This window comes from Protopterus annectens, chromosome 9.part0 (genome assembly GCF_019279795.1).
Source record: "Protopterus annectens isolate FY-2018-M chromosome 9.part0, PAN1.0, whole genome shotgun sequence".
Taxonomy (NCBI): Eukaryota; Metazoa; Chordata; order Ceratodontiformes; family Protopteridae; genus Protopterus; species Protopterus annectens.
This window is the reverse complement of record NC_056743.1, coordinates 1,836,919,469-1,836,947,359: the sequence shown is the minus strand read 5'-3', so window position 1 is coordinate 1,836,947,359 and position 27,891 is coordinate 1,836,919,469. Positions and strand designations below refer to the sequence as shown.

The 27,891-nt window shown below is 39.8% G+C and overlaps 1 protein-coding gene across 1 annotated transcript in view; it reads right to left on the bottom strand.

Moving 5' to 3' along the window:
• LOC122812288 (F-box/LRR-repeat protein 12-like) overlaps positions 1–26,169 on the bottom strand; it is a 101,762-nt gene extending 75,593 nt beyond the window's left edge. Inside the window, exons 1-2 of the mRNA XM_044084690.1 lie at positions 26,048–26,169; positions 8,551–8,623 (exon numbers count right to left, since the gene is read on the bottom strand). Of these exons, the coding sequence (XP_043940625.1) occupies positions 8,551–8,623; positions 26,048–26,151 (177 nt within the window). The 5' untranslated portion in view covers positions 26,152–26,169. The remainder of the gene's footprint in view (positions 1–8,550; positions 8,624–26,047) is intronic.
• Positions 26,170–27,891: the final 1,722 nt, after the last annotated feature.

The window sequence follows — 27,891 nt, the reverse complement described above, 5'->3', positions numbered from 1 at the left end:
AAGTAGTGCTATAAGGATTACTTCTGATGCACCATTTTTCCTCAACATAAACCCTACCCACTCCATCCATGTTAGGTGTGGAATGCAAGTGTACAGATCTTTTACATCGACTGTAAGGAAATTACAGTCCTCATCGAATTGCAAACTGTCGATTTTACTCAGAAAAGACCAAGAGTCTTTACACACTTGGTTTTCAGCTATTAAATATTTCTTAAGTAAAGAATCAACAAATTTTGCACATGGATAAGTAGGTGAACTACGTCCGTCCACTAAAGGTTTCATTGGTGGGTCTCACAAATTTTTATGAATTTTAGGTATCCCGAAAAATAGGGGATCCTAGGGTACAGTACTAACATGTAATTATATATTTTTTGTGCTATCCTACCTTTTACAAATAAGTTAATACAGTTTTTAATTTGTTGATAAGCTCTATTCACTTCTGAATGTGAACTTACTTCATAGGCAGGTGTGTTTAATAATAACTTCATCCTAGCCGTGTAGTCCCAGTTGTCAAGGACTACCAAGCCCCCCATCCTTGTCAGGTTTGCACACTCGTATGTCCTGTGATTTAATGAATTACAAATATTCACGTTCCTGTTTACTGATGTTATGCACATAACCACCCTTACATTTGTTTTTAGTATTGTGTCTAATATCTAGTAGTGCTGCGGTAGCATTGTCGCCTCACAGTTAGACGTTGCCCGTTCGATTCTCAGAGCGTCTTCTGTGTGGCGACAGGCATGAATGGGCGTTCCTTCATTGAAGGTTGTGAGTTAGGCCCGGCAAGCTAAAATTCTACAAATCTACTGCCAATCATTAGAGTTCCGCTGTGGCGACTCCTAACCGGAAAAAGCCGAAAGACACGACGACGATTGTGTCCAATATATAGTTCACATGTGTGTTCAAACACCTGGAGAATCGGGTGTAAAGGTGGATTAAATGTACTAGAGATATGGAAGTTATCTAACACAGGAGCATTCATTACATCATCCATCATCAGATTAAAATTCAATTTCCTGGTAAAGGTTTTAACATCCAGGATAGTTTTTACCAAGTCTAAATGTTGAGAGGGAACAAAAGTATGTCCTTCTGCAAGTAATTCAACAATGTCCGGACAAATCTGTACAGAAGAATAATTAAACACTTTAAAGTCTCCTGCTTTGTTGGTTACTATCACTGGACCGTCTTTACTCAGAGAACATTCTCCCTATCTCTTCCGCTTGTTGAATTTGTGGTTGTTCTTGTTCATATTCTGATATGGGTTCCTCTGTTTCGGTTTGGCTCCTGTGTTGTTGCCCAGCTGAAAATTTTGGTTATCTTGGTTAGGGTGGGCAACATTATTCTGTCCTCGAGAAGCGTTCTGTAATCTTTCGCTCCTACGGACCCCCCTGTACCCTCATTATTGTCCAATGGGGCTACAGGCCTCCCACGATTGTTTATGAGGTCGCCCACTTCTAGATGATTTGGGTCATCAAAATTGGTGACAATAATCTCATTAGGTCCAATAACTGCATTGGGTTGTTCAGTCAAATGGTTACCTTGCTGCCAGACTTGGGCCTTTGAAGGTGTAGGATAAGCTGCACCTTGATCATATGCTGTACGGTCACGTTGAAGTTTTGGTTCTTAATTTGAGCATATATTTGTCTATACTTGCAAAGATACGACTATACTCAAATTTGTACCGTACAAATTCTAAGTCTGTTTTAATACTGGTATCCAAGTCTGTAACCATTTTAGTAAGACTAACCCATTTATTGTAGTGTTTAACCATAAGTTCCATTAATTCAAAACCTTGTTTATCAAACAAGTCTAATAATTCTCTGTGAAAACTTGACTCAGGTTCTAAACCTGTGGGATACTGGTGGCGGCGCAAGCCTTTAAAGTACCACTTTCTGGGAAAGACATTCTCGAAAATAAGATATCTCTTATAATGTGCGGCCTTTGAAAATCGCCGCTTTAGGCCAAATTAGCTCCAACAGTGTTGCCGGTGAAAAGCAATTGTGATTGAACATTATTCCTGGCATTCATCACTGGCACATTCTCCTGTATGTCAGTACTTACAGGAGATGAAGAATGTTGCTGGTTGTTCAGCCGTTGCGTTTCCACACTACCAACACTCCTTGGGGATGGTAAAGATGAAAAGGTTTCATGCAAGTCCCATTGGTTTCTGTCTAAACTGCCCAATCTGGAAACTATCAATTGGATTTTAGCTGTTAACATATCCAATATGTTATCCGGTTCACTAAGAACCACATTTGTTGGTCCTACATCCAATATTAAGATTCGATGCTGTAAGAAGAATATCTTCACTAAGTGAAAACAGACTGACTGCTAGCCATACCGGACGCCATAGAAAACTAAAAACAAGCAAGCTGCCCACAACAAATTGGAACAAAACAGACACTAGAACGGCAAGTAGAAAAAGTCTGAGTTCTGTTTTAATACAGAATAATGAAGCGCTTTTCGTTTGCTTCCATAGGTTCATAGGTTCATACTAGGCTAACTGCCCGAGGGCATTTACAAGCCTAGCCCATCGTTTTGTGGCTTACGCCACCCCTTTAGTATGGGGAACTATACCCATTATTTTGATGTGCCTCTGTCGAGCAGTGACACTGAGGTAATCCCTGGGGTATATCTGCGATCTCCCATCCATTGGTCAAGATTTCTCTTGAACAAGGCCAGCGAGGTGCTCTGCCTCACATGTACCGGGATTTTGTTCCACAGCATAGGGAGTCTTTGGGTGATGAATCTATCCCTCCAGCACGTCCTATTAATAGCCGTGTCGAGGTTTAAGTCTCCCGCCCTTGTGGCTCTGATGGATCTAGATGTTTTGAGGTGAAGCATATTCATCAAATCTGGGTTTGACATGGCCTTGTATGTTAGGCAAAGGTCACCTCTGAGCAAGCGGTGGCGACTGAATAGAGCTGGAGTTCTTTCAGTCGGGCAGCATAGGACAGATTTTTGAGACCCTTTATCCTTTTGGTGAGGAACTTTTGTGGCCTCTCCAGCTGCTGCAAGTGTCGGGTCAGATACATCCCGAATGGGGCATTGTACTCAATCATTGGTCTGATGAGTGATGAGTAAAGGGAGACTATGACCTCCCTTGATCTAGATGAGAATCCCTTCATGATAAGGTGGGCAATGTAGAAGGTCTTCCTAACTACTTTAGCTACATGGGTGTCGAATGACAGACTACTATCAACCTGGGTCCCCAGGTCCCTGATAACTTCTGTGCTCAGTGGATTGCCACCTATTTGGTAGCTAGGGGTAACCTTGTTTTTCCCAAAGGGTATGACTATGCATTTTTTGGCATTTAACTTCAGGCCGTGGCTCTGGCACCAGTTATCCGTTTCTGTGAGACCCTTCTGAAGGATATCTGTGTCAGATGTGTTTTCTACTATGGCGCCTAGTTTGCAGTCATCTGCAAACTTTGTCAGCCATAACCCTCCTGTGTTTGCTTGTACTTCGGAAAAGTAGATGCCAAACAAGAGTGGGCCCAGGACTGAGCCCTGTGGGACACCACTTGTGACAGGCTTTGAGTCTTCCAAAGCAAGCCTTTAGGTACCACCTTCTTGGAAAGACATTCTCAAAAATAAGATATCTCCAGCTGTAATTTCTTTAGTTTAACAAGGTGTGTGTCAAAGTTTGAGTATAGTAACCAAATTTTGAGTTGAAACATTACCCCCTCCAGCTGGCTCCCCATCATCGCTCAACTGAGCTGCTCCAAACAGTGGAAAACCATCTGCAATCCAAGTTGTTAAAGAGGGTAGACCAATAAGCCCTGAGGCGGTGTCCAGCTCGCTGCGTACAATATTGCCAGGTAGAGTTTGCGGCTGTTGGAGCTCCAAACCCGGGTCCCCTCCAGGGCCCGAATGAACTTGTTGTTGGTTCTGCTCATCAGGTGCGTCTCTTATAATGTGCGGCCTTGGAAAATCACCGCTTTGGGCAAAATTAGCTCCAACAGTGTTACCGGTGAAAAGCAATTGTGATTGTTGTTTTTTTTTTTTTTTTTAACTTTATAGTAGTGAGTAGCAGTTTTAATGTGTGAGTGTTGCTTTAAAATTTTCCAAGGAGAGGAGGTTTGTGCTGTTAGGTAAAAAGTATCACCTGTTGGCATTTAAATGCATTTTGTTGTATGGTGCATTTGTAATCTGAAGAAGTTTGCTTTGGAAGCAAATGAAAAGCGCTTCATTATTTTGTATTAAAACAGAACTCAGACTTTTTTCTACTTGCCGTTCTAGTGTCTGTTTTGTTCCAGTTTGTCATGGACAGCTTGCTTGCCTTTTGACAGAAAAATGGACATCATGGACAACAACAGCAGCTTGCTTGCCTTTTGACAGAAAGATGGACATCATTGGCAACAAGATATGCACAGATAAAACAAAATATAAATAAATATTATGACATTACCAAATTCTCTATGTATGTCTGTCATTCTTCCTTATATTCTGAGTAAATGTCACACAAGTGGTCACACAAATACTTCTCAACCACAAGAATTCATTCTGAACAGTAGCACCTACAGAGGTGCCATGAACAGAGATATTTTATGCAGAAGTCGGGGGTGGCAAACCCTAACTACCAAGTAAATCCTTCAATAGCAACTACTGCTACACAACACAACACAATGTCAATGCTTCATTTCAATGTAGGGAGGCAGTGCAGAAAAATGTCAACAATTTGCAATGGTAAATACTGACAGAGTTTACTGTGTAACAGAAAAGACAAACTGACTGATATGGAAATTTCAGATGAATACAAAGGCACTCTCCCCTCGTCATCTGGCCATATTTCACACCGATAACAACAACGTAAATGTAAAACACACTGATACTGGATTTACTACACATACAACTCGTCTCGGATGGTGAAAAAACTGTTTAATGCCAAAAACCACGAAAATCCACAAATAAGTTAAGCGCTTTCATCTGAAAAGCAGACTTCCTCAGAACAAAGTTCATTGATACTGAATTCATTAAATACCAAAATTTTGGCGCCTAACACAAAATCACACAATGATTATCTTAAAGAAATACATACATTTCATCACTTCTAAAGTACATAACTGCAGAAATGCATAAGCATATTTACATATTAGATCTATATATAAAAAAACTCTTGTAAATTCCAATAAAAAATATATAAATATATATATGTCTACATATATACATGAACTACATGTAGAATTCTTAAAATTCTTAAAATTCAAAAAATTAGGACAAAACTAAATATGGTTCTATACTAATAAAATCATTAATACCTGGGTGTCTAGTGGCATCAGTGAACATCTGCCATCTACTCTCCTTCATAGCCAAAAGGGCTTTGATGTTCCCACCGTATGGAGATATACCCACCGTATCAATGATAATAAATTTAAAATGATGAGTGTCACCACTATGCAATATGTGTCGATACAATGCATTCTTTTTATCCTTGCTTCTGATACAATATAAATGATCATAAATGCGCCGTTTAAACTCTCTCTCAGTCTTACCTATGTAGAATGCATTGCATTCTACACAAGTATCCAAATAAACCACAGTTTTTTCACCGTCCGAGCCGAGTTGTATGTGTAGTAAATCCAGTATCTGGCCATATTTACATCATTTAGTTCAATTCTACTACCAGATTACCACATACAAAAGCACTGAACAGAACATAGTTGTATCTTCCAGTTTAAAATTAAAAATTTGTAACAACTTCTATGCAACCAAAATTTTTAATGCTTTTTAAAAAACAAAACAAAAAAAAGTAAAATACAAAAACTGTTTTTGCACTTGTATTAAGGTATTTAGGGTGATTATTTATGCTAGTTTTATACAGTGTGTCTTTATATACAGTTCTTCAATTCCATTTTGACTATGATAGAACATGACGTTATAGTTTTATGTAAAAGTTGTTACAAATTCAATACACAAGATTACATGTTTTTTGTGCTTTTACAGGAACAGATGGAATTATTTTTAAATACATAGAAAATTTTTTAGTAGTTATTTGTGTACATGTGCATTTAAATCATTTTTGATTTGTACAGGATGTGGGTGGAGATTTATTTATTATTTTTATTTATTTATTTTTTAGGTATCATGTATTATTTATCATTTGTTATTTTATTCAATTTTCATATCACTTTAATTTAGGATCATGTGATTGCTGTACCGATTATTTAAGAGACTTGCATCTTATGACAGATTACTCTGATGAAGCCCTGGAGTAGAAGGGTGAAAACACTTAAATACAGTCAAAACATGACAGACTAACTGTGTTTAAGTTATTTTATGTTATTAAAGTTGAAGTTCTGATTTTAGCCACAGTTGTGGTAATTTATTTTTTGTCACAAATTCAGTTTATGATATATACCGCACAAATGCTTTTGCTCAGTCAAGAAACATATAACTTGCATACAATTTAGCCACACTTTAACAACTAAAACTACAAAAATACTGAAAATCACAATATTTGTAAAATAAAAATATAAAGTACAAGCCAAAGAGTAAAAAGATCACACAGGCAAATCATTCTGTAAATACTGCAAGAAAGACCCAGCCAAGCTAGACTCTTCACTGATGTAATACCTTAAACCTCCTCCTTTAGTGGTATTTAGTATATTCTGCAGACACCTTAATGTTTAGGGATACAAGGCTTGCTTTTAAGCTCTGTGTTTCTGGGGTACAGCCCAACAATGAAAATATATGTTGCACTGATGAAGTAAAAAAAAAAAAAAAAAAAAGTCATGGCCATTCAGAAACCCTAGTAAGTCCTTAAGGGGTCACTAGTATACCTTTCTTTCCACTCCACTAACGACCTTGATTATAGCAAGCTCAGATGCTCATAAGCCTAGTACTTATTATACAGCAGGAACTTCTGTCTGTTATGTACTTCACAGATAGATTCTAGTTGGGTACTGATGTACTATGTTCTTCATCTGTAAATATGTTGTAAGTAATTGCTATGTAAATTGTTAATCGCTATGTAATCTAATGCAACCACTGTCTGTTTGTTTTAACTGTGGAGCTTTTCTCCCCGGGGCCTCCTCTGAAAACGGACCTACGTCCAGTCGGACACTCCCGGCCAACAAATATAAATACATAAATAAATAAATAAATACATCTCGCTGACCTCCAATATAGGAAGTTTAAGGTATTGCACAGAGAAGACTATCTTGGCCGAGTCTTTCTTGCAGTATTAATATAAACTGACATGATTGTCTAAATGAAATAGTTAATGCTCAAAGAGTGAATGGAAAAAAAGCAATTGCTTTATAGCAAATCTAAAATGATTGAAAACCCAGAAAAAAAACAAAAGTAAAATATTCTGCAATGAGGCTCCCTCAACCCCCCCGACTAACTGTATATACCACTACAAAACAGCAAGGTAAGGGTAACCACACCCCCAACACCCCCTACTAACAACTATATCCTCATCGCACAACAGCAGGGTAAGAGTAACTGTACCCTGAAACCTCCTACTAATTGTATATACAATCGCACAACAGCAGGGTAGGGTAAATTCCCTAACCTCACTACAACTCAATCTTGCACAAAAATCAGTTGGCTGAAACCCCATTAAATACAGCCTTCACTTTTGCAAGTGTTCACTGTCATTTACAGCACAAAAAAAAGCATTCAGTTTTCTGACCCGACCACTGACATGTATCTGAATTTCAGGACTCGTACAGGTTGGGTAGACTGCCAACATCAAACATCTTTCAAAACCACTAAAGGGGGTGCCTCAGTCTTATTTGAACACCACTGCTCATGACAACATTGTTTCCCATTTTCTGGGAACTGCTACAATTTGACAGAAAGGTGAAGACTCTTAGACAGGTAGCCCCGCATGTTCCTGTCAGGAACTACACACACATTCAAGCGGTCTTTTTGAGGAAAAAAAAAAACAGGAAAATAATCTTAGTCTTCTTCCGTTTCCTGCTATTAGCTACCCCTCCTATTTCAGCTGTGGTCTTTATAACAATTATTTCAGGTCATACTGAAATTTAGGACAAAAGACCTTATGACAAAAATCTGTACTTTGGGATCTGGTCAAACAAAAACACCTACAGGCATTGCAAAATGTAACTATAACTGAGTGGGTAGGGAGAGACTAAAGGGTGCTGCTTTGACAAATTACCCTTAGAAGAAGCATATTTCTATTTCAATATAAAAAGACAGGCTGATACAAAACTGTAATGCAGCAAAATGCATTACGGGATGGGGCCAGGTGCTTTAGCCTCAAGTACTTTCAATTTCCTGGACAAATGAAATAATAAAAGACAATGCTTTCTCATTCAGATTTTAAACACAGCACATCTAAGCCATGTTCTGCAGCATCCGGCATCTCTGTGATCTCAGTTTAGTTCTTTGGCACAAAATGACAAAAACTAGATCACTTACCGAATTGAATCTCATTATGCGTTTGGTAGTTGGTTCAACTCATGAATCAATCAGTGAACTTGGAAGTTCAAGAGGAAAAACTTATGATTTTAAAACAAAATTTCAACAAGTAGAATACATAGAGTTTGTGTAACCCAATACTTGTAAGAGGAAACAATACCTTATATGGGGTTAAATCAACATCTTTCCACAGCCTTTTGTCAGAAATGAGTCTTCGCCACTTTTTAGAAACTCTGTAGAGAAAAAGATAAAATATATTAGTACCTTGTGAATTTGCTACATGACAGCAGGGTGCATGGCAACTTAGAAACTTACTGGGTAGCGGACATAAGAGCTGTTTTTGCCAAAATATGACCTCCTTGAATTAATATGATGCAAGTCTGCTTTGGAAAAATATCTTGCAGGTTTTAAAATGTGTGTTTTTGGGTCACTTCTTCTAGAATTCTCATATTTCACTTCCAAGACAATTCACATTTTCAGAATATCTGTTTTTAAACACTGTTTTTTGCCCACTCCCTGAAAACGTGCAGTTTAATAACTGCAGAAATTCATGGTTCTCGTACTAAGAAACAGTAACATATAAAATACCTCCTGGTTTATTTCACCGATATAATCAATTAAAGAAAAAGTCAGAATAAATAATTTCCCCAACTACACATTTGCCTTTTTATGGTACAGATTCACGGTTGTCAGCACGGTGAAGATGCAAATGAGGTGTGAACTCATTAGAACTGCTGAATCCCAAATACTTGGCTCTGTGTAGCGATGTAGTGCAGGCACTCCCTCAGTGTTTGTTTTTAATGGATTGCAACTGCGAATGATTAGTGGTAGAGAGGAGGGAAACACAATAGCAACGCAGGTTGTCCTACATCCAGTGGTGTATCAGGTTAGACTTACAAAGTGTTTCTATCTAGGTTGGAAATGTAAGTAAGCAGCACACAATTCACAGATTCTGTTCATTAACATCCAATCTCCCCATCATTTGTTGGAAACTGCATATTATATTACTGCCATTTAATATCCTCACACATTTTAATGAGAATGACTTACAATAGCTTGCAGAATGCATGTCTCACATAATTGGTCAGGTAACAGAAGAATGAGCAACAATCACAGACAGATTAAGACAGAGCTGCATATTTACAAGCAATATTTATAACTTGTGTGATCACTTAGTACACTACATTCAAAATGAATAAATGTACAAATAACACTTACATGGTGTCATATTACTGTAGATGATATTGCAGTTGGTTGTATACAGAATGTATTCAGTTCTTTGTTGCATTGTTTGTGTTGCAAAGAGGGATAAGGCACCCTTACTCTATTCTGAAGGTTCACTGGAGTGAGAGTACACATTCAGACCTATGTAGAAATATCTCCAGTGTACTAACATTTTATAGTGTGTATGTCTTAGATTGCTTTTCCTCATTTCAACTACTCCCCCCCTTCTCTTTTGCACATTGCACAGCTCACCATGTACTATTAAATGGCAGTAATATAATATGCAGTTACCAACAAATGAAGGGGAAATTGGATGTTAATGAACATAATCTGTGAATTGTGTGCTGCTTACTTAGAATTACATCTAACACTTTAGGGGTTGGGAGGGTGGCCTAATGGTTAAGGTGTTTGCCTTACAAACACAAAGTGCAGGGTTTGAGTCTCACAAGGGATAATTGGCTAGGCTTAAAATGGCTTGCAAGGGCAGTTAGCTTAGTACTAATCTATGAACCTAAGTGCAAACACGAGAAACAGAGAAAATGAATGTCAGGTTTGGCTGTGCTTATCTAGTTTGCATGAAGCGCAGCAGTGCACAAACTGGACTAGTGGCCCACCCAGGAAGCAGATAGAACACCTGCAAACAGGGTGTCTTTAAAAGGGCAAAGGTCAAAAACAATACACTGTTGCAATTTTTGTGTTTCATTATGCAACTGCTCTTAGTGGCACTGAGCAGTGGTTAGCAAGGTTCCCTAGCAGCTGCAGCCATCGAACACCTGCAGACAAGACTCAGACAGCCAGCAAATGAAACTGGATACAGTCAATTAATTATGTTGGGCACCACACAAAACCACTAAGTGTCATTGTCTGGCAGTTCAGAAAACTTGATTAGGAAATTAGAAAATGTTATGTGACTACTCCTGTGGCAGCAATAAGAGTACGGTTAGAGTACAGCTCGTCCTGGGTTCTAGTACAGGGTGTGCAACCTATTTTATAGTTGTGACAGTGCAATCTATAGGAATCAACTGTAAAACAGACAAGGGCTATTTCGCCATTCTTGTGGCAACAGGTATAAGTGTAGGACAGCCATACACATGGTGCTGGGTTTTAATACAGGATATTCCGCACACTTTTACTGTTGTTCCACTTCCAATTACAATCACTCTCACTTATAACACTTTAGACAGTGGAGCCGATATGAATTATACGTATGAGGGACGAGACACCACTATTGTGTTTTCAGATGTATGACTGACAGTATACTGTCTACTATATTTCTGTAAGTATAAAATTCTGCTATTTGGTCTTACATGTGCTTCACGATTACATTAGATACATACACAACTGGATCTATATACAATAACCTTGACAGGTCACACACCTGTATTTATGTATGATTCCAGAATATATCAGAGCAGCATTTATTCTGTGGAAAAGATGGAAAAGCAACTCAGTGCAAAAAACAATTTTCCTAAGTGTATAAAGGCAAAAACAGAATGTGTCATGTCATTACATTTATGCCCCTAGTGCATATCTGCAAACTTAACTCACCTAACAGTTACCTTCCAATTTTCAATATGTTTCTAAGCTACATCAGCAGACACCCCTCAAACCAAGGTCAAGTCTTTTTATTTACGATTATGTGTCATCAAAATGTATCCATGTCATCCATGTGTACCACGTCACTAAATGCTACACAGCACAGTCGAGTAGGCCAACTCCAGTGGATTAGCCTACCCCAGCTCCACCAGCTCCAGCACCGATTCCCAGCACATCTAGGCGCCAACCTAGCAGCACTGCCTCTGCTGCACCTGCACTACCTGTGCCGACAAGTAGATATTATGACGTATTACTGGTGTTTACTGTCAATTTCTGGTTTATGACATGAAATTGCACGTAGAAACATAACAAACTGAAAGTCCTAACAATATGTCACATATTTACAATACAGCCATGTGTTGCCTCCCCCAAGCACTGCAGCCCTGGTGTCTCAGTACTTTATTCACACACATATATCACCTACACTGCAGAAGTTAATATCAAATGTTGTGTAATATGGAACGCACATCAATAAGTTAACATAAAGAAGTAGAACTATTGACCTAGAAGCCTAAGCCTAATCTGTAAGGCTATGGAAGGAATCAGCATCAACCTTATTTATCCACAGGGACATAAGTTTTCTTCAACACACTTGACCCAACCCATTTTGGCTTTGTCAAGGGTAGACCTTGCTTATTAAACCTAGTGGACTTCTTTAATAATGACCCCAAAGACCTGGATGAGGGATAACAGGACATACCACCTATGTTGAGTTATCCAAGGCCTTTGACACTATTCCCCCATTCTGGTATCATAGCAAAAAATCTCCCATCTGGGGATTAACCTATACATTACTAGATGGATAGCCAACTGGCTCACCAACAAAACACACACTGTCAAATCTGGAGACTGCACTTCTACCACTAGACTACTTATAAGTGGAATACCACAAGGATCTGTGTTGGGCCTTCAACTGTCTGGAAACTATTTCTCTGATGTCCAGGCAAAGGTAGATGGCCTGTGGCTTACCAAGTCTGCAGCTGACTGTCAACTGAATGCAGTCATACAGAGTCCACCAACAATGTTAACATATTACAGAAGGGGCTGACACAGACAAATGACTGGTGCCAAACTCATGGACTGAACCTTAAAGCAAAAAAATGCCTCATTGTTCCTTTTGGCAATGAAGCACCCCCTGCTAATTCTGATACACATAACACTCCTCTAAGCTCAAACATAGTGATGTGAGACTTGGGAACAAATGTTAACAGCACTCTACACTTCAATCACTATGTGTCCTTAATGGTGAGACACACATTCTACATTGTGCACCTCATAAATAAGACCATCACATCCAAGACCAGGGACATTATAGCTCTGCAATAGTCTACCCTTATCAGACCACTAATTGAATACAATGCTCTCTTCTGTCTGTACCTCAAACACTTGCAGCAACTGGACAAAACACAGAGGTTTGTGATGGGGAGAATCCAGGGTCTCCAAAGCATGACATACATGGAAGGATTGAAAAGACCTGTCACTGTACTCATCATCATGCAGACTGCTGAGATGTTAACTATGCCTGGCCTGTGAGCCATCTCACAGCCAGCCATACTGGAAATGCTACACATCTGCAAATTAAATGGGACAAGAATACCTTGCTCCAGTGATCTCAACCTAGCCTGTGAAGTAAACAGAACATGCTGGGGAGACAGATACATCTCCCAGAGACTATCACTCCTTTGTAATAGGTTCCCACTGCAAGTGAAAAAGTGCTTCTCAATGACCCTATTCAAGCACAACCTTCACAACTGTATGGATGACTGTAAATTCACTCCTGGGGTGGCACCTATGTCCCTCAAGGGCGATATCAGTAGGTGTTGATCACAAAAATCACTATGCTAACAATGACCATCTAACTATGGTTAATAAAGGTACTTGTGTTTTTATATGACTAGGCTTGTAAATGCCCTAGGGCCCTTTGGCTAGTAACCTCCTATGAATCTATGGAGGCCTTCCAACATCTTCTCTCCAAACAAGCCCTGCTGATGTCATCCACTATAAGTTGACCTGCAGTGTTGTAAAGGTCAGACTTATGCAATGGCGCTTGCGTAAGAGTACCGAGTTCTGCAGTCTGTGTATTTACGAAGGAAGGGGTCCTATTCTCACTGCAGTTAACTGGTGTGAGTGTGTGTGTATACTTGCTTGACATTAGACAGAACCTTTTACACCAGCATGTGGGACACTGTTATTGCCATATTCTCCTCACCAGACACTGCTGATGTCATCAGCTATATCTGGTTTGTGGATGTGTACTATTCCCACTAAGGCAGGGTCAAAGACTGGTGGCCTGGAGGTCAGGCAGAAGTCACATTATCCTATATGAGACAGATTACAGTGACATGAAATTCAGTCTATGCACATACATCATGGCATGGTTTGTATGCACTGTGTGTTCTTGGTGAGAAACCCGTGTGGTCTCTCCAGTTGCTGCATGTGTCTGGTGAGGTGCAAGTGCTGTAATATAATCCTGAGATCGGAATACAATGGCATGACTTATAATGTACATAACATAGGCTTTCAATACCAGTGTGGATACTTGGAGGTCGAAGTTCAGATTGCTAACTATGTGTGTTCCCAGTGATTGCATCACTGGGTTTCAGCGTAACAGGACTGCTTGCTGTAATTTAGCAGGGAATTCCACCTTGCAGAAGGCCAAAATAAAGACACATTTTGCATTTATGTGTAAACTGTGTGACTTTGTCACCAATCATTGTCTGTGTTAGCCCCTCCTGTAGTATATTATTATTATAGGTGGACTCAATGATTTTACCCAACAGGGAAGAATCAGCAAATGTGGTAAGCCAAAGGCTGTATACTTTAGCCTGAAAGGTCGAGAAATAGAATGCAAGCAGTAAAGGGCCAAGCACAGATCCCTGGGGTACACCAATGGTGACAGATCTACTGGTACAGGTTGATTCACCAACTTTCACAGTATGTGTTCTTTCAGTAAGCCAAATGGTTACCCATCTAGTGACAAGAGGTTTAATCCACAGCTGGGAGAGTTTCTCAATGACCAATGCATAGGGGATTGGGTTCAAACCATAGCCAGTTGAGGGCAGCCAGTATGCACAGTCTTCCCTTCATCCAGGCCTATCACACAGAATCAAAGGACTACGACAACATTGCAGATAGTCTATCACATGACTCATCACATACAACTATATATATATATATATATATACATATGACTCATCACATACATATATATATATATATATATATATATATATACATACATATACACACACACATATATATGTGTGTGTATATATATATATATATATATATATACACACACACACATACATATACATACACACCAAAAAAAAAAAATACATATATATATATATATATATATATATATATATATATATATATATATATTACACAAACATATGTATATACATACACACACATATATATATATATTATATATATATATATATATATATATATATATATATATATATATATATATATATATATATATATATATATATATATATATACATATACACACACACACACACACACATATGTGTATATACACATACAGATGTGTGTATGTATATATATATATTTATCACGCAATACTGCAGCGGTGGTGCTGCGATAGCATTGTCGCCTCACAGTAAGACGTCCTGTTTGATTCTCAGCTAAAGCGTCTTCTTTATGGAGACATAGGGTTATGGCTGACACAGGGCTCAGTCCTGGGCCCACTCTTGTTTGGCATCTACTTTTCCGAAATACAAGCAAACACAGGAGGGTTATGGCTGACAAAGTTTGCAGATGACTGCAAACTGGGCGCCATAGTAGAAAACACATCTGACACAGATATCCTTCAGAAGGGTCTCACAGAAACGGATAACTGGTGCCAGAGCCATGGCCTAAAGTTAAATGCCAAAAAATGCATAGTTATACCCTTCGGGAAAAACAAGGTTACCCCTAGCTACCAAATAGGTGGCAATCCACTGAGCACAGAAGACGTTATCAGGGACCTGGGGACCCAGGTTGATAGTAGTCTGTCATTCGACACCCATGTAGCTAAAGTAGTTAGGAAGACCTTCTACATTGCCCACCTTATCATGAAGGGATTCTCATCTAGATCAAGGGAGGTCATAGTCTCCCTATACTCATCACTCATCAGACCAGTGATTGAGTACAATGCCCCATTCGGAATGTATCTGACCCGACACTTGCAGCAGCTGGAGAGGCCACAAAAGTTCCTCACCAAAAGGATAAAGGGTCTCAAACATCTGTCCTATGCTGCCCGACTGAAAGAACTCCAGCTCTATTCAGTCGCCACCGCTGCTCAGAGGTGACCTTTGCCTAACATACAAGGCCATGTCAAACCCAGATTTAATGAATATGCTGCACCTCAAAAATCTAGATCCGTCAGAGCCACAAGGGCGGAGACTTAAACCTCGACACGGCTATTAATAGGACGTGCTGGAGGGATAGATTCATCACCCAAAGACTCCCTATGCTGTGGAATAAAATCCCGGTATATGTGAGGCAGAGCACCTCGCTGGCCTTGTTCAAGAGAAATCTTGACCAATGGATGGGAGATCGCAGATATACCCCAGGGATTACCTCAGTGTCACTGCTCGACAGAGGCACAGCAAAATAATGGGTATAGTTCCCCATACTAAAGGGGTGGCGTAAGCCACAAAACTATGGGCTAGGCTTGTAAATGCCCTCGGGCAGATAGCCTAGTATGAACCTATGAACCTATGAACATGCATGGATGCGCATACCTTCGTTGAAGGTTGTGTATCAGGGCCGGCAACTCGGCATGTAAAAATCTACTGCCAATCATTAGCGGACCGGAGTTCCACTGTGGCGACCCCTAACTGGGAAAAGCCGAAAGACACAACATTATATATATATATATATATATATATATATATGGGTCTAGGTTAGAACGTCGACAGATGGGAAGACCGACAGCGAAATCACCGACGCGAGAAGATCGACGGATGAAAACACCGAGATGGGGAAAGGATGTGTAAGTATGCGGTAGTGACGGACGTTAGGGTGCAAGTAAGGTAAGTGTGCGATGTTGGCGGTCTGTAGGGGTAGGGGTGGGTTAAGTGAGTTAGGGTTAGGGCGCGAGTTAGGTAAGGGTGCAGTAGTGAATGTTTTGGGTTAGGGGCGGGTTAAGTGAGTTAGGGTTAGGGCGCGAGTTAGGTAAGGGTGCAGTACTGAATGTTTTGGGTTAGCGGTTAAGTGAGTTAGGGTCAGGAGCAGGTTAGGTTAGTGTCATAGTGACAGACCTTAGGGTTAGGGTTTCGTTAGGGTAGTGGATAGTTGTGTATGTAAGGTTTAGTGCTTGTTTGTTAGGATTTAGGTGTGCTTGTGTTGTGTGTGTGGTTTTGGTCAGAATTTGTTTTGTTTCTTGGTTGTTGGATGCTGTGTTGAGTGTGTGGTGTCGTGGTTTGTGAGCTGTCGATGATGTGGTGTCGGTGATGTCATTGTCGATGTTGTGTGCTGTCGGTGTTATGACCTAGAACCATATATATATATATATATATATATATATATATATATATATATATATATATATATATATATATATATATAGGAACACTTCACATAATCGATTATTAAAATCTCGATTTGCATATGGTCGAGACCATATGATCGAGATTTTAATAAATCGAATGTGTGTAGTGTTCCGAAATAACACTTTACTTACCTGAATACATTACGTGCACACAGAGGCAAGTATTGTTGCATGCCTTGTGTGTACGTAATGTATGTTTTGTTTCGTGGTGTTCATCTTAAAGTGTGCTAGTCTGTGGTATTTGGCTAGTAGGTAATTGGGTTTAAAAGTGAGATTTAAGAAAGTTGGAGAGAAAGGTGATGTAGGTGTAGAGGTGTGTAGAGGAAAAGGCAAGGGTAGAGTAAAGTGGTTGTTCATAGGAGGTTAGGAGATAAGTAGTTGCTAGAGGAGGTAGAAGTGATATACAGATGAGTAGTTGAAGTTGTGAGGGGATAAATGATGTATGCATTATAATGTTTGAGGAGGTGGGAGAGAAGATGAGAGGTAGATTGTAAGAACAGATGAGGAGTAGTAGTAAGACTTTATGTGATAGAAGAGGAGGTAAGTTAGTTAATTAGTGGATATGATGTGAGTTCAAAAGGGGTTGGGTGAGTTCATAAAGAGATTTGTCTGATTTGGAGTGGATAGAGTGGGGGTGTGACTTCTACAGGTATAAATGTAGGAGTACTGGGGGCGGGTGGGAATTGCAGGCAGGGTAGGGGAGCAGAGTGAGCCCGAAGGGCGAACGGAGCGGGTAGAGACAAGAGAGCAGAGCAGAGTGAGGAGGAAGATCAGTGAAGTATCAGAATCCAGTAGGTAAGTCTGAAAGCAGGAGAATGTAGACGAAAGTTCAGAGGCTAGTAGAAAGAAGGTCAGGATGTTAGAGGAGAGGAAACTTCTTAAGGATGCCATGGAGAGATGGAGTATAAGTGAGTCTGAGGATACTGGGAACAGAGTGAAGGAAAAACTGGGAACAGGGTCAAGAAGGTAGGGATTTAGAAATAGGGTAGGAAATACAATGAAAAATCTATGATTAAGACTGCTCCTAGTGGCCAGTCGCTATGTAGCAATGGAGAGATCCCCTATTAGATTTGGTAGTCTAAGGGGAAGTAAGGATGAATCAGATGGTGTAGGAAGGGGGGGGGGGGGTAAGAAGCGGTTTAGATTAAATATAAGAAAGGAGTGAGAGGCTGAGGAGAGGGTTTGGCTGCTGGCTAACCTGCCTGAGAGGCTTGCTTATCCTTGCAAAGTCTTAACATTCGTTTAGTAACAGTTTATTTGGATCAGTGTCAATACATACTTTCCCTGCCCTTTTAGAAGGAAAATGTCTCTTTGGGAGCTGTTAGGATTTTCTCCTTTGTTTGCCCTATTCTTCAAAGGCGTCCAGTTGGGTAAATGCAGGTGTTTGGAGCAGGGACAGTCTGGAACACAGTTCTGGTAATATATATATATATATATATATATATATATATATATATATATATAGAGAGAGAGAGAGAAGGTCGTAAGGCCAAAAATAGAGAGCAGGTATAGATGTTTCACAAACACAGTTCCAAGTATAATTACAGTAAACAACAATACTTTGTAGCATTATAAACCTCTATAACTCATTTAGTGTCAGATACTGCTATAAATGCAGGGCAATACATAACTTAAACTGTAAACCGAGTGCAGATAAAAGGAGCTGTAATAATAACAAGAGAAGATCATCCCTTAGTTAACAAACAATGCTATTTCATGTATCAGTAATAATTATTAGTTTCAATTAACGTAGATACTTTTTTTTTTTTTTTAACTCACTTTAAGGAAAGCGCTTTTTCAGTGAAAAGTCCTAGATCCATATATATGGTACTGTATGTATGTACATATATATACAAAATATAGTACTAATATATATATATATATATATATATATATATATATATATATATATATATATATATATATGTGTGTGTGTGTAACAATATAGAGAACAACAGCAGCAACAACCATGTGGCAGTGAAGAGTTACCAAATAGCTGGATAACTACAGCAGAGCTAGTAAGGGAGATGGCTAGAAAGGTGCTTGGTTTGACATTTGGACAGAGGAAGGATAACAAAAAGACATGGTGGTGGAATTAGGAAGTACAGGAGAGTATACAGAGAAAGAGGGTGGCAAAGAAGAAGTGGGATTGTCAGAGAGATGAAGAAAGTAGACAGGAGTATAAGGAGATGAGGTGCATGGCAAAGAGAGAGCTGGCGAAGGCTAAGGTTAAGGCATATGAACAGTTTTATGAAAGGTTGGACACTAAGGTGGGAGAAAAGGACCTATACCGATTGGCTAGACAGAGGGACCGAGCTAGGAAAGATGTGCAGCAGGTAAAGGTGATAAAGGATAATGAGGGAAACGTACTCACAAGTGAGGAGAGTGTGTTGAGCAGATGGAAAGAGTACTCTGAGGGGTTGATGAATGAAGAGAATGAGAGGGAGAGAAGGTTGGACGATGTGGGGATAATGAATCATGAAGTGCAATGGATTAGCAAAGAGGAAGTAAGGATAGCTATGAAGAGGATGAAGGACGGAAAGGCTGTTGGCCAAGATGACATACCTGTGGAAGCATGGAGGTGTTTAGGTGAAATAGCAGTGGAGTTTCTAACCAGATTGTTTAATGAAATCTTGGAAAGTGAGAGAATGCCTGAGGAATGGAGAAAAAGTGTTTTGGTACCGATTTTGAAGAATAAGGGTGATGTGCAGAGCTGTAGTAACTACAAAGGGATCAGTCACAGCATGAAGTTATGGGAAAGAGTAGTGGAAGCAAGGTTAAGAAGGGACGTGATGATTACTGATCAGCAGTATGGTTTTATGCATGGAAAGAGCACTACAGATGCGATGTTTGCCCTGAGAGTGTTGATGGAGAAGTACAGAGAAGGTCAGAGAGCTGCATTGTGTTTTTGTAGACTGAGAAAAAGCATATGACAGGGTGCCTAGAGAGGAGTTGTGATATTGTATGAGGAAGACGGGAGTGTCAGAGAAGTATGCAAAAGTGGTACAGAATATGTATGAGGGTAATGTGACAGTGGTGAGGTCTGTGGTGGGAGTGACGGATGCATTTAAGGTGGAGATGGGATAACATCAAGGATCAGCTCTGAGCCCTTTCTTATTTGCAATGGTGATGGATAGGTTGACAGACGAGATCAGACAGGAGTCCCCCATGGACTACGATGTTTGCAGATGACATTGTGATCTCTGGTGAGAGTAGGGAACAGGTGGAGGAGACCCTGGAGAGATGGAGATATGCTCTAGAGAGAAGAGGAATGAAAGTCAACAGGACTAAGACAGAATATGTGTGTGTGAATGAGAGGGAGGATAGAGGAATGGTGAGGATGCAAGTAGTAGAGGTGGCAAAGGTGGATGAGTTTAAATACTTGGGATCAACAGTTCAGAGTAATGGTGAGTGTGGAAGAGAGGTGAAGAAGAGAGTACAGGCAGGATGGATTGGGTGGAGAAGAGTGTCAGTAGTGATTTGTGACAGACGAGTACCAGTAAGGGTAAAAGGGAAGGTCTAAAAGAGGGTAGTGAGACCAGCTATGTTATACGGGTTGGAGACAGTGTCACTGACAAAAAGGCAGGAGTTAGAGCTGGATGTGGCAGAGTTAAAGATGTTAAGATTTGCACTGGGTGTGACGAGGGTGGACAGGATTAGGAATAAGTATACTAGAAGGTCAGCCCAGGTTGGAAGGGTTGGAGACAAAGCCAGGGAGGCAAGATTACGTTGATTGGACATGTGCTGAGGAGGGATGCGGAGTATATTGGGAAAAAGATGCTAAGGATGCAGGAAAAGAGGAAGGCCTAAGATAAGGTTTATGGATGTGGTGAGAGAGGACATGCAGGTGGTTGGTGTGAGAGCAAGATGCAGAGGACAGGAAGAAATGGAAACAGATGATCCGCTGTGGCGACCCCTAACAGTAACAGCTGAAAGAAGATGATGATGATATAGATATATAATATGGTACTAATATATATATATATATATATATATATATATATATATATATATATATATATATATACATACACACACATACATACACATACATACATATACACACTATATATATATATATATATATATATATATATATATATATCCCCCCATCTATATATATATGCCATGCACATCAGTCAACTAGCCTGTTTCGATCATAAAGCTGCATACAAGTACTGTATAGCAGTGTCCCTCCTAACACCTCCATAAGATGTTACAGTACCAGAACACTATGCAAGATTACCTTCAGAGTGTGGCTGCATCATAATAGTTGTACAAGTGTGTTTGTGCAGAATCATCTCTGATCACTGTAAATCATGTATTTTAGGTCAGAGGCATGGGATTACTGGTGGTACTATTCTGATACGGTCTATGATTATGCTTGCTTCTTTTAATGTTGCCCATGAGCCTTTACCCGTGTCCCACTTGCTTGAGACCTACCTCTGCTGAGATTATACTCATATTCAGGCAAATAAGTTGGCACAGCGTCACAATATGCATCCTACTCAAATTTTATGTAACATCCTGATAGATGTCCTCTGTATTATTCATGCAAGGATGCTTCTCTCTCACAGACATCCTCCCCACTGTTATGTTACCTTGTGTGACAGTCACATAATACACATTTTCAATGTGCAGTCCCTACTGGACTAGATTGATATGTGACTGTTGTTGTTGCTAGAACTGCCTTCCATTGACATGTCCTCATCTGCTATACATTAGGTCGCTTCACCTGTCCTCTTTCCCTGTGTTCATTCCTGTAGTTCATCTGTGTGTCCCTGTTCAGTACACACACTTCCTCGAAGTGTTTATTTTACATGGCAGTCCATGTACCCTCACAGATCATTTATACAACTTAAGTACAGAATGCCAGGAATGGGAACTCACAATAATCTGCACTGTAGATACACTGACCTGTACTGTGTTTGGACCATATTCGTACCTCTCAATTGTCCAGATTTTTACAGAATGTCCAGATTCTTCCCTTATATTTCTTTTGATGTGTTCCTTATCAAATTTGTGATTTTCTGCCTCATCACTGGGATGCTGTCATGACTGATGTAACGACAAACAATTATATACATTTGAGTTTCAGACTTCATATCATTCAGAAAACATATCTTAACACAAACCCCTGGTTATTCTAGCACATTTCTAAAGAGGAAATATGTCCAGTATGTCCCTATTTCTGGGTCATTGTTCCCCTCATTATGTTGGCCTTTATCCAGATGTCTTGCACTAAGAAATTCAGAGCTAGCTGTTAAGCTCTGGTGATCTCGGTGGCATTCTGCTCAAAAGTAGGAGCACTATCCGTGTTCACTTACATACACAGTTTCATACCAGTTACACAGTTTCATGGCTGGCAACACTGTTGCCAGCTACAAAACCTATCTTACTTACATTTAAACGCAGCGCTCTGCATGAATATGCAATGAGTGGTGCTGCTCACCGGACACACGTGTAAATTCCATGTAGGCTTCACACGAAGTCTACACGGAGTTTACTAAATCCCAGGGATAGTCCAAAGTACCTTTACCTCATAAGTGAGCTACAAATATTTATCCCCCTCCCCGATAACCAAGAAGTGTTGCTTTCAGGCCTTTAAAACACAGGTAATTTATTTAACCTCAAGGAGAAATTAATTCAACTTCAGAGGTGAACAGCTGGGATAAGATGCATTTCCTCCAAAAATGCAAGAACATGCCATGCCAGTCAGTGTCATAACATTAGTACAAAGTAGTTTTTTCTTCACAATTACAGCAATATACATTACACAAAACAGACTCCACTGATTTCCAAGCTGACATTTCTTCATGTAAAAATTGCAAGTAAGGCTGCAGGACCCTTCTTCGTTAAAATTCAATTCAAGTTTCATTTTTATAAAGTAAGCGGTCAATAACACAGTTTAGGGGGTAGTAATTTAAATAACCCGACTACTCATTATTTAAAAAGTCTGTGAAAGCTACCAGAGGCTCGATTAGTCATTAAAACCGCTGCTAATTTAAACTTCGAAGGGTCCTGGAGCCGCAGAGGTTATATGAAAAATTGATATTTTTTGGTTCATGTAAAAATTGCAAAATCCTCTGTAGTTGCACTGGAGGAATATTTTAAGAATGTTGCATGCTTACCAAGAGTAGAACAGAACCTCTGAAGACAAGACGGACTAACAAATATTCAACTGGAGATTAGCAGTCAAGAGGCCAAAGTTAGGTTTTGTGTCATGCAGCGCACTTTTACTGTAAAGACCAAGTGCTTCTGTTACCCTAACACTATAGCAGTACAAGGGTTGCTGCACTTTGGGGAAAGATGCCTACCTTTGCTCACCACTAATGTGCTGGCATACACGGTCTATATGAAGTCCCCAGCTTCTCTATGAAGGGAGTAAAAAATGCATCTATCCTGATGCAATGACTTAAATACACTCAGCTGCACAGTGACAGACACCAACTTGCCATATACGACCTTGGGCTCAAGAAGTGCAAACCAGCAGGGAGTGCACATGCTCTGTAGATGAAATTATGATCAGGGTTTAGAAGTTTGCAATATGTGGACACAGCATAGCAGGCACTGTATAATACTTTGCAGCCAATGGCGGGATGTTGAGTGCATGCAGGATCACATAGGTTCATAGGTGTGTACTAGGCTAATGGCCCTGACGCCTTTACAAGCCTAGCCCATAGAAGTGCCCTGGCATTGTGCCACCCAATGTTAGTTCCCAGTGCCTCTATCAAGTACAGCCACTAGAGTGATCCCCAGGGTGAACTTTCTATTTCCCATCCACTCATCAAGATTTCTCTTGAAGAGGGTTAGTGAGGTGCTCTGCTTGACATGTATGGGAAGTCTGTTCCAGAGCATGGGCAGTCTCTGGGTTATGAACCTGTCCCTCCAGCATGTTCTGTTGGTTGTGGTAATGAGGTTGAGGTCTCTGGAGCGTGTGGTGCAGAGGGATTGGGATTTCTTTAGATGTGGCATTTCTAACACAGCTGGGTCAGACATGGATTTGGAAGTTAAGCAGAGATCTCCTCTTAGTAGTAGATATGACACAGAGAATAGCTGGAGCTTTTTTGAGTCTGTCCATGTAGGACGGGTGTTTAAGGCCTAGGATCATCTTCGTGTGGTACTTTTGTGGCCCCTCCAGCTGTTGCAGGTGTCTAGTGAGTTACATGCCAAATAGGGCATTATACTCTATGATTGGTCTAATGAGGGAAGAGTAGAGAGAAAATGATGATCTCTTTCTTCCTGGATGCAAAACCGTGAGAAATCTCCCCACCCTCAGACGACAACAGGCATTCATTTTCCTGTCCTATTATCTAAAACACTTGGGTTTGGGAACAACAAATAGGCAAATACAAGACAGATGCCTGAAGGCTATGATGGTGGTGATGAAGGCTATGATGGTGGTGATGAAATACAGTCAAGAAAAAATTATAATAAGGAATTATAAGAAAAAGAGCCACATCCCCAGTAGGCATAAATTGGTATTACTTTCCCAAGAGATCTGCCACAGGCAAAAAATAAATAAAAATAATCTCCAGCTAAATACTATGCAAACTGACCTAACTCCCACTGTTTCTTGATACACCTAAGAAACAGGTACTTGCACCAAGGGTGCCTTATTTGGTTACCTAAGATAATTAAAACAGCCCTTCCATTTACTATTTAATAGCAAGGTATATAACATCATTACATTTGGGTTGATAACATTCTGACTATCTGAAACATTTGCTGATTTGGTTACTACTCAACTAACAAAATAAGAAATAAAATAAAATTGACAATAATGAAAGGGACATTTTAAAACCTGACAAAAGAAGTGACACCCCCCCCCCCCATTACGGAAAATGTAATTCACTCACATGTGAAAGTTTATATGTACTCTTAAATTTTAAACCAATTGCATAAACAGTTCCATGTGATAACTTGATGGGGTTTAAAAGTTACAGATAGTTCTTTGTATGTGGTTACAAAATATGCACAGATGGTACAACACTGAACTGACAGATGCATACTTTGATACTTCACAAGAAAAGTGGGACAAACAGGTTTCACTAAAAGCTCATTCATAGGTTATGTGGTTAACCAGTAACTGCAGAAGAAAAGTATAACACTAGAAACAGGAAATCAACCAATGAACACCTGCCAATCTGTTTATCTAGGTAAGGACCACCATACACATTTGTTTTACTCATTAAAAACAGAAGAACCAATAAGCACCTTTTTACTGAGGCAAACTGAAAGTGCAGACTGTTTAACTAATTTTCTCAGTTACAAAGTATGCAAGTAGACAGAAACACAAGCCCTGGAATACAATAAGCTGCACAGAAGGTTTCTGCTTTTAATACCTGTGCTACACTACTAAGTTTTTTTTAGGGGGGGGGATAAGCAAATAGAAAAAAAAAAGCAGTTACGAGGGAAGGGTGATTTATTCTAAGCCAAACCTCAGTTACTGGAGAGTTGAAAGTCTGTTCATGAAAGCAGGTACACTGGTGGGAATAAAAAGCCAACTAAAACAAACGAGAAGAATCCTGTTAATTAAGGCTGCATTTACAGTGCAATGTAGATCAAGATATACAGTCAAAAAGGAGGGGGACATGTAGGTATCAGTACTGAACCACACTAATATCTGTATCGCAGGCAAACAGAAATACACAAATACACATTCTACTGATATGTGTAAAAAGGTTACCCAGTTACTGGAAATGTGCAGTCAAGCATTCACTAAATCAGTGCCAGCTTTATTAACAGACTGAAAGATGATGCCCAACCACAAAAACACTGACATCCTTATATCTGCCTTTAATAAGCCACCTCTTGCATGTGTGTACACAATCATATACTCAGCACTTGATGCAAGAAAGCTTAACAAAGCTTTTCATTTTAAACAATTGCTTTTGTCATAGCATAATAACAGCTGCATTACAAAACATTTAAACTCTGCAGTAGGCTATCTAATAAATACTCTTTCCTTAAGAATCTACATCAAAACAGAAAAACTATTAATCTGTCACTTAAATAACATCTTCTTACAAATTCATTTATTAATTCTCTAAGCTTTTGTACCAACGCTGATTCTAACTTTAATACATTTTATTAAATAGTAATTCAATAACTAAAATAAATGAGACAAACTGATTCTTACTTCTACTTGCTACGTTAATCACAGACACACACAAAACACTTTGACAATAACACTACCTTCCAGAGCAAAAATTGACTGACTGGGGCAAAGGAAATGAAAAACTATTCAAAAAAATCCATCACTCACCTGCTGATTCTAAGCAGATCCCTGACAGGAAGATAAAAGAAAACTTCCACTAGAATATCTTCTGGAAGACAGTTTAAAGCACTTCCTACACAACCAGAAGCCATTGTAAAACTGACAGCTGAGAGAAGGAGTGACACAGTGTTAAAGCAGCCTGAAACTAGGAACTGTGGAGAATTTGTAACACTGCCATCTGTAGGTATGGCAGACAAAATGCACTCACAACTACAAACTGCCATATGTTTTATAGTGTGAATCATAGGTTCATAGGACATTATTAACCGCTGCTTAAGAGCCCTTACAAGCCGAGCCAATATAACACGATTTTACCCAATATATAGCACCTAGGGGCAAGAGGATGGCATGGATTTGCGCCTATACATTGAGCATGTTAAAGATTGCCCCTGTCCATAAGGGACATAGACACTACTCCAAGTATGAATTTGTGATTCCCCATCTGTTGATCCAAATTGCATTTGAAGAGGGCCAGGGAAGGGCTCTAATTAATGTGAATAGAAAGCCTATTTTAAAGAAGAGACAATCTCTGAGACATATATCTGGCTCTCCAGCATGTTTTGTTTGAGTCGCTGACTAAATTTAGATTCCTAGATCAGGTCACCCCCCGTGCTGTATAGCTTGCAGAAGTGTAGCAGCTCCATCAGGGCTGAATTTGTGAGTGCCTTGTAGGTCAGGCATAGGTCACCCCTTAACAGTCGATAGGAAACAGAGTAAAGGGATAGGGCTTTTAGTCTAACCACATAGGGCATATTGTTTGCACCCTGTATTTTCTTTGTGAGGAACTTCTGAGGCCACTCCAGCTGCTCTAAGTGCCTAGTTAAATACATGCCAGATGGTGAATTGTACTCAGTTATTAGTCTAATGAGGGCTGAGTACAGTGGGATTATAATTTCCTTGAATCTGGATGCCATACCTTTACTTATATGTTGTGCTACATAGAAGGACATCCTCACCACTGTGGAGGCATGGTGGTCAAAGTTCAAGCTACTGTCTATCTGTGTACCTAGGTCTCTCACCTGTGAGTCTTCTCTTAGGGATGTGATATTGATGTTGTAATTTTCAGGAGTATTTGACTTCCCAAAGGGTATGATAATGCATTTTTGTTTTTAATTTAGTTTTAGGCCATGGTTCTGGCATCATTCATTTGTCTGATCTAGACCCTCCTGAAGGATATCTACATCACTGGGGAATTCAATGACTGCAAACAGCTTCCAGTTGTCAGAAAACTTTGTCATCCAGAGTCCTTCTACATTAGTCTTGACTTCAGATAAGTATATTGTGAAAATGAGTGGTTCTAGCACTGAGCCCTGTGGCAAACCAGTTGTAATTTGCCTCCTGCTAGATCTGGATTCACCCACTTTAACCACATGTCATGTCCGTGAGCCAACCATCCATTTGGTGATGCAGGGATTTATGCCCAGTTTTGTGAGTTTATTTATAATACCTGTGGGGAATTGTGCCAAATGCCATGGCCAGGTTGAGTTAGGCGGTATGTATTGTTTTACCCTCATCCATGGCCCTAGTGACTTTCTCAAAGAAATCCACCAGATTCAATAGGCACAACATGCCCTTGACAAAGGCAAGTTGGGTCAGGTCCAGTGTTTGGAGGTTTCCTATGTCATTATTATTGGCAATGCCTAAAACAGGCACTATAGGGGTGGATAATATTTTGGCCAATATCCAAAAGCCTAGAGGTGACTGGTGAAGGTCATCCCTGGCAAAGCAGCATGGCCTATCAACCATGTTCTCCCAGGCTGACAAGTATTGGACTCCTTTGGAATGACAGCAGTAGCTAAGCCAATTGTTAAAGTCTATCCTTTTCTGCTGGC